Source organism: Mya arenaria, chromosome 12 (genome assembly GCF_026914265.1).
Source record: "Mya arenaria isolate MELC-2E11 chromosome 12, ASM2691426v1".
NCBI lineage: Eukaryota > Metazoa > Mollusca > Bivalvia > Myida > Myidae > Mya > Mya arenaria.
In genome coordinates this window covers 64777673-64792256 of record NC_069133.1, presented here as the reverse complement: position 1 = coordinate 64792256, position 14584 = coordinate 64777673, and the positions used below count along the sequence as shown (strand labels likewise).

Sequence of the window (14584 nt, the reverse complement as noted above, 5' to 3'; positions counted from 1 at the left end):
AAGCTTGGAAACAAAAGTTACAATATACATTGTCACTTGACCCAAATTTAGCTAAGTACTTAGTCGAACAACTTGAGAGCGAAAGACAACTGCTCAACCATTACGTGGCTTTAATAATGACAATGAATCACTGTTGACAACAATAACAAGACAAACTATGGACCACATCGAGGCATTACTCGGACCAATATTGTACGGCGCACACAGCCTTTTGTGTTAAGAACTGGGCGTCCCTCTTCTATCATTGTGCATGGGTCGTTCTTAGAAATTAATCTACCTGCTGACATTAATCCTGAAGCAACTATCGCTTTTGAGTCCAGATCTTTAGCTGAAGAAGTCCAGTGGCTAACGGCTCGGCTTGTTGATGCAATCAATTGACTAATTCGGATAAACAATGACACATCGGAAACACAACGCGTGTAGAAGCATCAGCATATCGCCTTAGCCAGGTACACAGTTCCATACAACTACCGATAGGAGGAACCAGCCTTCGATCCCCAACAGCTCACTTAGTCAGACTGTAAACTCACTACCGTACATTTAAGCAGTGTATCTATCGAGCCTGACAATTAGTTTCCACAGGCATTTTAAAGTTAATTCCGAGATCTGTTCAAAGGTACGATGATATTTTTTTCCTTCAGATATAGCTGGTTTCAACGATGCGGCCGTGGTAATTATGAGCCCTGTACAACCTCAACAGCAAAAGGGTCGAGTACCACAATACTCGAGGAAAAGACTGATTGAATAACAACAAAAGTTTGATGAATTAGTGAGACAATGTTCGTTTGGTCGACTTCAAGATATCAACGTGACAACGTAATTACAAACAGCAACCGAGCTTACTTCCAGATGTAGACTCCACACTACGAGCTATTGGCCGGTGGAAAATTATTATCCAAAGTGACTTGACTAGTGCGTTTTACCAATTACATTTGCCCACACAGTCTCTGAAGTATTGTGGCGTTGCTACCCCGTTCAAAGGTGTGCGTATCTGTACACGTTGTGATATGGGCATGCCAGGGTCTGAGAAAGCTTTGGAAGAGCCAATGTATCAAGTACGTGGTGATCTTACTCAGGATACTGTGAAAGTATAGCTTGCCGATAACTTGTATTGTAGGGCAAACTCTGTAGGTGATATTTTGTGAAACTGGCAACATATGTTAGAGGCCCTTTCTATGCGTCGTTTACGTTTGTCACCATCCAAGACAGTGATTTGTCCAAAGACAGTTGGCATACTCGGATGCATCATTATTGTCTGGTGGTCAGATTTTCGCAAGCTCCAATTGCATTGCTACATTATCTTCGCATGCTCCTACAGAGACTTTTCGTGGACTACGCTCTTTTATAAGTGCGTACAAAATTTCAGGAATAATTTTTTGACATTGCTCAACTTACTTTTCTCCGTTAATTGATCTGATTGCCGGCAAACAATCTCAAGAGAAGCTATATATTTGACTGATTCATCATAGCAGATCTTTAGTGATGCTCCGTCGGCTCTAAACAACCACAAATATATTGTTCTTCACAGATCAGCGTTTGATTACCACAGTACTACGGAGGCACACTGTACGTAACAAGAGACCAGACCCTTTTCTCTTGGCAGGTTTCTTCAGTGCAAACACCAGGTTTCGTGGCTATCATGTGAGATAGAGGATGTGGGCATTGCTACAGCCATCAATCAATTCAGTCCTTACATTATGCAATATGATAAGCAAGCATGTGTCTTTACAGACAGTTAACCATGTGTTCAGGCTGTGGAAATGTTGTGTAGAGGTAAATTTTCAGCAAGTCCAATGGTGCCCTCTTTCCTATCAATATTCAGTCGCTAGCAGGTCCATGTAAGACATCTAGCAGGCTCTGCAAACATACCTTCAGATTTTGCTAGCCGAAATACATCAGATTGCGTAGAGCCCAGTTGCCAACTGTGTACCTTCGATTGAGTCTGTAGTTCGTTTAATAAAAGTAGAAAGCATACTAAATTGATATGTTCGTATTCCATTTGCCACTAAAACATCATAGTTACAAATTCAGCCAGAGTGTCCTGATATACGAATTACACATGCTCACCTGAAACTCGTCCTTCTAAGAAGCTCACCAATCTAAACGATGTTAAACGTTACCTACGGGTCAAGTTTATTGCAATGGACAACTTGTTAGTGATGAAAGTGTACTGATCAATAACTTCCACCTGCTGAGTTGATTGTTGTACCAAGGTCCGTACTCGATGGTCTTGTACATGCTCTGCATGTCAAGTTAGACCATTCGACCATACATCTACTGGAACTTATAATTAAAAGACATTGCTATGCCCTTGATTTATCTAGTGCAGTCGAGAGAACAATCTCCCAGTGTCATTTGTGCGCTTCACTACTGAAAGTTCCATTACCCGTTCAAGAGCACACGAGAAAGGATCCCCCAGTGTATTGGTACAATTCCTTTTAGCAGATATCTTGAAACGTAATTGTCAGAATATACTTGTTTTGCGTGACACTGTGACTTCTTACACTAAAGCTTGCATCATAGATGACGAAAAGAGAGACACTATCAGGGAAGCGCTGCTTTGTTTATATACAGAACAATACCCGTTCGATGGACCATACTTTCGAATGACACTGTTCAAAGATTTAACATTGTTCTCGAAATAGGACGAATATAGAACATCATCAAAAATCCAGTTTCTAAGAAAGGTATACAAGAACTTGAAAGTGAACTTGTTTGGTATGAACCAGTTGGGGTCAGGTCTGAAATGTATGTTATGTCTCTTTTTGCGGGACCTATGGACACATTGATCTCAGTTTATGCACGACCAAATTCCAGTGTCAGATAGAGACGTCATTCTGCAAAAACATGACTCTCGAAACAAACAATATGCTTGTAGTGAAAAATAAAGCGAGCTGGGGAGTTAACTAGCCAGTCTGATGTTCGTGTCGGTGACCTAGTGAATCTAAAAACAGCAATCTCGTGGTATCGTGTGATAGCGAGATATTTCAGATATTTGTCGGATATCAGCTTCGCGACTTCGTATAAAATGAAGCCAAGTGCGTGTTACAGCGTACCGAGTGATATCAACTCTGCGGATCGACCAGTAATTCATGCAAATTCTGATAATGAGTCGGACTTAAAGTGTGGACCTCAGTGCTGTGACAAGCGCCGGCTAAAATTCCGCCAACGTTGCCTCTCCCAGACACTCCTGCAGAGCTAGTTTCAATCGTCATTAGTCAGAATTTTATGACAACATAATCTGAAGGTGAGAAACCTCAGTCTTCTCTACACTACAAAGATACATCCCTATTAGGTTCTGATATCAGTTTTAGATCTAAACGTCAAAGAAAGTTTTCTAAGTATCTTTCTGATTGTGTTCTGTGACATATGCTTGACATTAACATGTTAACATTAGGGCTTAGAAAATTTGTCATGATTTTCACGTTATTATGCCTTTTAGTTACTTTTGAAAAAGGTGAGAAATAATACTCTCAAAACATAACTCTTTATGTTCATGTTATCAGGCATCTTAATAATTTGTTTTTACTTATAATTAACTGTTGATGTCATTTGTTAAAATTGATTGTATCTTTATATATTTTTAACCTTTTATATTATAAGGCAGTGTGTGTGATGTTGATAGTTTCAAACAATGACTGCATCGTATCGCATCAATTGCATTAGGTGCTCTGAATTGTATTCCTCCGTCTGCAGATAGAGTTGGGATCATTAATCATAGAAGTACTTGGGGTTTATAGGTGTATTATTATTTGTTTTATTGTTAGGTTTCCTCAAATTAATGCATACTTTGATAAGATTGACCTTTTGTGTTTTATCTGTATTTAGGATTGTTGAGATAAGAGTGAGGCTTGTGCACTTAAACTGGTTTAACCCCCCAGTAAATATACATTTTACTGACCGTTCCAAGGCGGTACCTAATAATCCTTGTTAAAAATACCTAGTTTTTTTTTTATATAGTTTGTATGCACCGTGCTGATTGTGAAGTTTTGTGTTGTTATTCCATGTTTCTTGTTTGTGGTTTTATGTTCTATGTCTTTGGCGTTTACCCAGTGCCATTAAATCGGGTTTATGTTTAAACCTTTTGCTACTGAGCTTGTTTCTGTAGCTTTTTGCATAAATATTGTGTTGTTTTGGAAATATTTTGCACCTTATTTCTCGAATTACTACACATATTTCGAAAATACTTGTTTATGCCTTGAAATATGTTAGTGGTTACGTATTTTCTAAAGCGTGATATATTACCAATAACAAAAAAATGTTTATTCCATACTAATATTGCTGTGATATTGATGTAATATACGCACACATATAATCTAAGGTTTATATATTATCGTACATGTACCTTATTTCTCGAATTACTACACATATTTCGAATATACTTGTTTATGCCTTGAAATATGTTAGTGGTTACGTATTTTCTAAAGCGTGATATATTACCAATAACAAAAAAATGTTTATTCCATACTAATATTGCTGTGATATTGATGTAATATACGCACACATATAATCTAAGGTTTATATATTATCGTACATGTATATGTAAGGATCCGGACTTTATGTGCTAGGCAATTCAGTTTTAAGCGGCATACTCATTTATTTGTTTTTAAAAATAAGTTTCCTTCAAACGAGAAACTAAAGCGTACACAATTATCTCCCTTACACCATATGAGAGTAAACAATTTGTTCTTCCCTTGTTTTGTATTTTGCCATGTCTATTTAGTAAAAGTTGTTACAGTTATTAAAAGGTTAATTATCTAATATTAAAACTAATAATCTGACCTGATTTATTCCTAAATAATATTGATCTTAACCTTAACATATCAAAAACATTCAAAACATCTAACCAGGATTGATCAAACTTCAATTCAGTTCTCCTGCAGAATTGTCGATTGGTAGTATTGAAAATGGTGATGATTACGTAAGCTTAACATTTAAGAGTAGTTCAAATGTTTTTAAGACATGGGTTTACTAATTATATACATTTCCTGCAAGCTTTAAGCAACCTTGTCTTAATATCACGTTTTGGAATATGAGTTTCTGTTGGAAATCGTTTGTCTCAAAAGATTATTCCCGTTAATATTTGAGAAAATCCTGCCAGAAATGGTTGCTTACTCTGACACAAATGGTTGTTGCATCCTTTTCAAAGCAAGGGACCATAAGACGGTCTTAGCCTTCTACGTAGATTCTTAAGTTGTATATATGCAGCAAATACAGCTAAGTATGTGCAAAGTATCATGCGGTACTTTATATCCAGAAAAAAACGTTCAGTGCCCATTATGATCTAAGCTTCAATGATTTGGCGAACTGGTTGCCACATCAGAAGGAAGGAATGTTCTGAACTCGAGTGTTAGCATATTTACAACGATTTTACGGGTGTGTTTTGAAAAATCAATAGCCTGCTTATGTTTAATTTCCAAATAATACTAATCATTATACAGAATTTTACATTTGTTTTGAAAACTTTTTGGTATATCAAAACAGTAAAGACCAATATAAATCATCACGGAATTGCCAAAAACATCCTTTTTCTAAACTATTTTCAAATAGTTTGTCGTTTTATTTGTACTTAAAAAAACTTAACCTTGTAAACATGGGACAACCGAAAGGAAACGACTAAGACTAATTCTGTTATTCATATCTAGCGATGACAATATGTTATCTGAAGGTCGACCTGGTCTAGGAGGATTTCTTATCACCATGCTTATTCCTTTAGATGGTAAAGTTCAGTCATGCCGGCACTGTGACCATGGTGACTTTGGTGACTTTGGTATGGAATAAATATGAGTTTTGGATAATATACAGACTCAAATAACCAGTGACTACAGTAGAAAACGAGAAGTACATAAAAATAGTTCATTCTTTTCAATTGTGCATTACATATCTCTTTTCATCGGCAAAAGCTAATAATTTTGCACTGCAAAACTGCGTTTGCCATCGTGTTGAATTCACAATAAGAAAATTACCTCTGCTACCAGTTCTGCTTCTATTACCACTACTGCTGCTACCCTATTACCACTATTGCTGCTACTACTATAACCCTTTGTTTACCTTTTGTTAGTTAACTAATACAGTATACACGGAACTACAAACCAACCGAGTAACAAACTTAACAGTGTGACAAACCAGCAACCAACCGACTTACACACTTAGTCATGTTACAACACATTTAGTTATGTGACATACAAGCAGACAACCATCTTACTCACTCTTACACACTTAGTAATGTCACATACGAGCAAACAACCGACGATATACGAGATACGAGCAGACAACTGATTAACACACTTAGTTATGTGAGATACGAGAAGACAACTGATTAACACACTTAGTCATGTTACAACACATTTAGTAATGTGACATAGAAGCAGACAACCGTCTTACACACTCTTACACGTTTAGTAATGTGACATACGAGCAAACAACCGACTTATACACTAAGTAATGTGAGATACGAGCAGACAACCGACTTATACACTAAGTCATGTGACATACGAGCAGACAACCAACTTATACACTTAGTCATGTGACAAACGAGCAGACAACCGACTAACACACTAAGTCATGTGACATACGAGCAGACAACCATCTTACACACTCTTACACACTTAGCCATGTGACCTACGAGCAAACAACCGACTTATACACTAAGTAATGTGAGATAATAGTAGACAACCGACTAACACACTAAGTAATGTGAGATACGAGCAAACAACTGATTAACACCCTTAGTCATGTGACATACGAGCAAACAACCGACTAACACACTAAGTAATGTGAGATACGAGCAGACAACCGACTTATACACTTAGTCATGTGACATACGAGCAGACAACCGACTTATCTACTTAGTAATGTGAGATACGAGCAGACAACCGACTTATACACTTAGTCATGTGACATACGAGCAGACAACCGACTTATCTACTTAATAATGTGACATACGAGCAGACAACCGACTTATACACTTAGTCATGTGACATACGAGCAGACAACCGACTTATACACTTAGTCATGTGACATACGAGCAGACAACCGACTTATCTACTTAGTAATGTGACATACGAGCAGACAACCGACTAACACATTAAGACATGTGATACACGCACGGAAAAAACGCCTATAACACTTAGTCATGTGATAAACGAGCAGACAACCGACTTATACACTTACATTGTGTGCATACCACGTGATAAATTACGTCATATATGCTACGTCGGAAGGCAAGATTTTGATTCTCTTTTACTAAACAATTTAAACGAAACAATGGCCAGTCAATGCCGCTTAAGGAGCCACGGCTTTATTTTATTACTGGAGTTTGATAAGGTGATTGGTTTTATCAAACACTGCGACATAAAGGTTTCCAAAATAATGTTTTAACTGTTCTCCGAAACTAAGAAACTAAACTCTCAATCGAACTCTGGTAAAATACCGAAGGCGGGGCTCCGTAAGCGGCGTAGACTGCGCTATGGTTCATATAAAATGGTGAAGAAATAGTGAAGTTATCTTTGTTTAAAGTCTTCTTTTGAAGCAAAATGTTGCCTTCCGACGTAGCATTTATTACGCAATGTATTACGTGGTATACACACACTGTACTTAGTAATTATGAGTCTCTCAGCAGTGTTTGCCGATTTGTCAAAAAACTTTGAAGATTGAAGATATGTCTTCTTCTTCTTAATTAAATTATACGTTTTTGTTATCACAATCATATATTTCAGATAAATTGTTAAGCTTATGAAGTTTCAATTTCATTCGGAAATTGATATGTTTTGCAAAAACACTATATTTATCTTGTTGTTATACCTTTATTTTGAGTTTCCCTTCCTTTGCAGCAGTTGTATTGACAAACGACAAAAATAATTGTCACATGGATTAAAAGTTGCTCTTGATGAGCCACAATTTGGATGTAAAAATGTTTATATCGTAATATCCGCTATGATTCTTGGTACTTCTCAAAATGAAATATAATCAAGTTTTTATTTCTGTTTTTACGTGTCAATGCGTCCATCGCAATGTTTTTTTCGATTGTGAGCTTGCACTTTTTGGGCATTTTCTTTTCATGTTGTATATATCCTGGTGAATTCAAAGTATTAAGCGCCTTATATTGTTCAAATATATGTTTAAAGACGTTGGATGAAGAAACATGAACTAGTTTTGTTTTAATCATTAAACTGATTATTTCGCCAATTCAGTCATTTCAAATAAAAGTCAGACAGGTTTTATTTTCAATCGAAAAGAAATATTCATACACAAAACTATTTTTGATGATACTACTATTCAACACAGAAGCACTTCAAACGAACATTCAGTGAATAACACATCATAAATTATCATGAATATATCAAACAACAAGAAAAACAATATTATAAATATAAGGAAGTTTGCCCACGACAATCATCGGTCTCCGTCCTCATTACTCTGGTAAAGGTTTCAAACAAAACATCTTTAGCGAATGCAATACATTGCAATACATATATCGACAAAAAACGTTATCCTTCAATGTTGAAATCATCGGAACATTTAATTTACTATCACAAACAAAAATGTAAAATTGCAGTTGTAAAACACGTTTGACAATGAATTCGTGAAGGAAACAGTGAAATGCTTTTTTAAATATTTTATCGTTTGGCTTACACAGGAAGGAGAAAATACAAACATTATTTTGTTTCACATTCGTTAAACCTGTCAGTGACATTGCGATGTGTAGAACAGGAGTTTCATAATTTTGCATATCAAATGTTATTCTATTTCATTGCAAGGACTAACGATCTACATACATTTTCCCATGAGGTCTTAATAATAAAACCTTCAGCAGTTTCCGTCCATAAAATCCTGGTCAATGTGTCAAAAAGCATTCGCATTTCAGCTGGCATTGAGTCAACAGCTACTTCATCTCTAAACATCAAAATTACAGGAATCCTCATCGCCGTTGCAAATTTAAATTCTGTTTTACAAAACTCACTTCTGCAGTAGTCCTCTGTTACAAATACAAGCATCGCGCTACACTCGCCAAGTAATCTCTCGATTTCGTTGAAAATGTAACGGCCAATCCTAAAATGTTGGTCCCCTCGACAAATAAGCTCTCTATTTGTTCCAATATATGTGGAAAGTGCCTTTTTTAAACCATGAACTAAATTATTGTTTATGAACTCTTCATCTTTGTTGGAATATGATAGAAAGACCAAATATTGTTTTGAATATTTGTTTTTTTTAATCTGTTTTATCCGTGTTTGTAGTTTTACCAAATCAGCTCGTTCTCTAGAAAGTTTGCGGCATGCGTTTATTCCAGTGAATGCACCAATGGCAATGCAGCCAAACATACTTGTTACTAATAAAATAAGTCGGACTTTTCTTCTATGTAAATCACATAAGATGCTCAAGCGTTGATATGTTTTAAATGAAATATCTTCTTTTTGGCTATTCTCGGTAATACAAGTTAGCTGCTGTGTTGTCAGATTAACCAACCTTGTTTGTGAAACCCATTCCACGAAATCTTTATTTTCACAAGTTTTGCAGGCAAATGTGTTGTCTTTCAGTTGTATTTCATTGTTATTTCCCTTTTCGTTTCCATTTATGATAGTTTCTATAATTTTCAGCCGATCAAGGGACCTGTTATCAAGATTCGAAAACCGATTTCCCGACATATCTAAATACAGTCCGTAGTTCAGTATTTCTAGTTTAAACGTAATCTGGGTGAGTTTATTATTCGACAAATCCAAATATTGAAGATTGGTATTTGATACAAACATATCTGTTGGAATCGAATGAAGTTTATTATTGGACATTCTGAGCGTTTCAAGAGTGATAAGGTTACGGAACAAAGTGCAAAACTCTTGACTGTTTTCCCGAAACATTATATCAAATCTGTTTCCTGACAAGTTAATGGTCGTTATAGTCATCGAGCTTGTAGCAAACCAAGAAGGTGAAATATATTCCATTTTGTTTTCGGAAAGGTCAATGTACCTGAAAGCGTTATTCTGTGGAGTTTCTACCGTAACGTCGACATAGAGCAGATCGTTGTTTTTTAAGCTGAGGTTCTTAGGCCTCCATCGGTGTTCATTCCATTTAAAAATCAATTTTATATTCATTATTCTGTGTCTTAATAAACTTTTGAGAGCTCCACTTACATCCACAGTTTCTAAAGTTTCGAATATTGGCGGAATCTTTATCACAACACTAGCATCAGACTTTTCTGGAATATGATTAAACACGCCAAACATATCACTTTGACCATCAAATTTCGTGAAGCTTGCATTCAAAACTTTTAAATTCTCCATGCGAAGAAAATCTCCAGGCAAATCCGGCTTCTGGTAGCTAAGTGTGGAGTATTGCAGGTTTACAATTTCCAAATATTTTGCTAAATATTCGAAATGTGGAAAATTAAAATTTATCCAGGTGTTAGTCACTATGATTGCTTTCAAAGGCATTCGAGATAATGTCAAAAACACGTCTTCGGTCCATCTCATATATGGTGGCGATTCCCACGAAAACATCCAGTCCAGAGATAGTTTTTCCAACTGATGCATGACGTCGCTACTTTTAAATGCAGAGACTAAAGTTTCAATTGACAACCGCGGACAATTGTCTAAATCAAGAACTTTTAAATGCGCTAGACCATTAAACGCACCTTTAGAGAAAGTAGCATTGCGAGAATGAATACCGAGCTCAGTTAATTGAGTCAGGTTGATAAAAGTGTTATGCTTGATATCCATGAATGGATTAGCAAGATTTGTTGTTTCTTTTTGTAACTCCATTCTCAGATTCTGAAGTTCTCGCCAAGTGTTACCAACAAATTGTAAATTCACACCATCAGCGTCTTCTAATATAAAGGTCTTCACTGTTGAATTTATTTCCAGTGGTATATAATTGCATTTCAGTGTAACTAACCCAATGTCCATACAGTGCTGTTTAGGCAACAAGTCTGCGGAATGGATTCCAGTACTTAACACAAAATATGTTACAATAATCCGTGAATAAAATATTTTTTGGGAAACGAAACTCCTCTTGTTATGCTTATAATCTGCTCCCAAGTTTACAGCGTTTAAAGTACGTGCCTGTTGTTTGGCCATCAGGAACTAGGAAGTGAAATGAATGATCCTTTAATTGTGTCAGTCTGGTTTAGTGCATGAGAACTGTTTGTCCCAAACAGAAAAAGAACCTCAAAGTTTGATTCCTTTGTATTCTTCAATTTGACGCTAAATAGGCTATAGAAAATTATGTCAATGAGAACACTGTAATATCCAACTTTATAAAAGAACATTGAATGCCTTAAGATATCAAATTGCTTGAAACGCGCGTAACTGTTTTTTGTGTGTTTTGTGCTTTTGCAACGGACCGGCAAGTATTTGCATTCCTCTTTCAAAACTTAATTTGGCAACGCGGAAGTTTTGATGAAATTTGAACGACGTTTGTATCCGAAAAAAAATACACTCTTTCATAGATTTTAAACTCCACATTTACCTGTACTTAAATCAGTTTAAATTAAATTTAGCACATAAAATCAAAATATATTGCCGTCTTGTTTACACTCCAATTTTGTTTATATATATATGTTCTCAATCCGTCTTGGTTAATGATCTTTTGCAACAAGCCGTGAAGACGCTGAAAAAATTATTACTTTAATCAGTTAACCGAAACGTCCTTAATTTTAACGATATCAAATATCGTTATGATGATGATGTTTAACTTGAAAGTTACTGCGGGTTAATTTATTAAGATTCTGAAAAATATCAAGTTGTGTTTTACTATTTGTTACAGTGGTGTAGGAATTTCTTTTCATTGTTAAATCTCCAGAAATCAACAGAAATCATAATAAAACTGTATTATATATTAATACAGAGAAACTGGTTTGATAATTCAACTCTAGTATGTATAGCGGCTCGTGCGCATATTTTTTTTATTTTAATAGAAATCCAATCTTGTTAATAAGAGAAAAGAAAAAAATCAATCTTCAAGGCTAAATTGTATTTAACTAAAGTCGATAGTAGTTTTAAAGCTGAATTAAGGTATTCCCAAAACGTGCGGATATCATATCTCACATTGGCGTTCATGGTTCATTGCTTATGAGCTAAACACAGCTAAAGAATTCTCTTTGAACGTGCGCGGTATAATGTCTCTCATGCTTGATACGCAGTGTTGACATCGCTGTAATATCTTTACATAAGCTAAATCCTGGTAGCAAAATGTTTTTTGACAGTATTTATGCTGATATCAGTTACCTCTCTTTGCAGCATAACGACACTTCATGTGAAAATAAGGTATAACATGCGGGATATCTGGAATAGCTTTCATGCTTTGCAAGAGATTGTTTGCTATGTAAATGCACGCCTCAATAACAGAGTAATAAGTATCGAGGTATGCAATGTTCTTGGTACACCAACGTGGTGTATTTTTACCTGCTGAAAACAACATAATATTTTTTAGTGAGATAATTCAGTGTGTGTATACCACGTGATAAATTGCGTCATAAATGCTACGACGGAAGGCAATATTTTGCTTCGGATGAAGATTTTAAACAAAGATAACTTCACTATTTCTTCACCATTTAAAATGAAATATAGCGCAGTCTACGCCTCTTACGGAGCCCCGCCTTCGGTTTTTTACCAGAGTTTGATTGAGAGTTTAGTTTTTTAAAACACTTCGACAAACCTTTTCACAATACGGCCGTATGACGGAGCACTGTCAAAACATTATTTAGGAAACAGGTTTGTCGAAGTGTTTGATGAAACTAATCACCTTATATCAAACTTCTGTAATAACACGAAGGCGGGGCTCTATAAGCGGCATAGACTGCCCTTTGTTTTATTCAAATTAGTGTAGTTAAAGAAAACTTATCTTTGATTTAAGTCTTTAATTTAGGTAAAATGTTGCCTTCCGACGTAGCATATATGACGTAATTTATCACGTGGTATACACACACTGTAATTGGCGAATTAGAATCGAATCTCGCTTATCTCTTTCTATTGCACCCAGGTTTATGTTGCTAGCGATCTTAAGTCAACATTAGAAGACTATAGCCCAAAGCATGTTGTATTAACAAACATCGTAGATAGCTATAGCCTTATAACTGTTAACCTTCGCCCATATAGCAGTACGCACGGCTATAGCTTATAACTTACCCAGTCTTTATTTTAAGCAAAATGTTGCCTTCCGACGTAGCTTATATGACGTAATTGAACACGTGGAATACACATACTGTTACCGATCAATGATAAATCATATGATATTAACCTCCGATTTATATACATGTATCACGTCGTTTGAAGTCATTGACAAAGGTACGATACTCACGTCTGATTACTTGCTATTGGTCTTTCTCTAAATGCAGATGTTAACATTCGAAAGGGCGTTAACGATTATATTGCTCACGTCGCTTGGGACAGACCTACATCTGACGACATTGGCATGTATCAATCGATGTAAAAATACATCTAATCAGAAAAGTTATTTCAAAATCCTTGCGATGACTTATAAATGTGTCAGTTATAGAATAATGTGTGACCGATATCTACCAACACACATCCGAATGAAAATAACAATAACTTACTGGAATTATGACATAAATCAGTGATAATTATTTAACTGCTAAACGCGAACGAGTACCATGGATGTGAAATAGGCAATTGCGCGAACCAAACGGTTGTTCGTTTAAAAGCTTAAAGCTGCACTCTCACAGATTTACCGTTTTGAAAACTTTTTTTTTATTTTTTGTCTTGGAATGAGCAAACTTTTGCGTAAATATTTTCAAACCAGTGATATAAGACTGCTGACAAAAGATCAGATCGCTGAATTTCATATTTCCGTTTGAAAATTAATGTTTTATGGCTTAAACCGTTACTAACGGTTTAAGTAAAATGCATAGAACATCAATTTTTGAACATAAATATAAAAATCTGCGATCTAAATTTTTGTCAGTAGCCTTATATCACTGCTTTGCAGATATTTACCCAAAATTAGCTCATTCCAAGACAAAAAATAAAAAAGTTGTCAAAACGGTGAATCTGTGAGAGTGCAGCTTTAAAGCAAGTCGACAACTCACTTTTAGACTGTACTATAACTAAAGACGAAACTTGGCTAGATTGCTTTGAGCCGGAAGGGAAGCGACTGTCAAGCGTTTGGCAGACGCTTGGAACTCCACTTTCATAAAAGACTCGTATGGTGAAATCACTTGGATCACAAAAGGATGTTCATAATCATTCTCGACAGAAAAGCAGTATATTAGGAAAGTAGTATATTAGGAAAGCAGTATATTAGGAAAGTAGTATATTAGGAAAGTAGTATATTAGGAAAGCAGTATATTAGGAAAGAAGTATACTAGGAAAGTAGTATATTAGGAAAGCAGTATATTAAGAAAGCAGTATATTAGGAAAGTAGTATTTTAAGAAAGCAGCATATTAGGAAAGTAGTATATTAGGAAAGCAGTATATTAAGAAAGCAGTATATTAGGAAAGTAGTATATTAGGAAAGCAGTATATTAAGAAAGCAGCATATTAAGAAAGCAGTATATTAAGAAAGCAGTATATTAGGAAAGCAGTATATTAAGAAAGCAGTATATTAAGAAAGCAGCATATTAGGAAAGTAGTAT

At 35.6% G+C, this 14584-nt stretch overlaps 1 protein-coding gene across 1 annotated transcript; it reads right to left on the bottom strand.

Annotated features, from left to right (window-relative positions):
• Positions 1 to 8134: 8134 nt before the first annotated feature.
• Positions 8135 to 11582, bottom strand: LOC128210324 (toll-like receptor 4). The gene has a single exon (XM_052914596.1). The coding sequence runs from the start codon at positions 11067 to 11069 to the stop codon at positions 8745 to 8747; it is 2325 nt and encodes a 774-aa protein (XP_052770556.1). The 5' UTR covers positions 11070 to 11582; the 3' UTR covers positions 8135 to 8744.
• Between the last annotated feature and the right edge of the window lie 3002 nt (positions 11583 to 14584).

Excerpts from the sequence above, each read along its gene's own strand:
- LOC128210324 (XM_052914596.1), bottom strand. The coding sequence starts at position 11,069 with ATGGCCAAACAACAGGCACGTACTTTAAACGCTGTAAACTTGGGAGCA.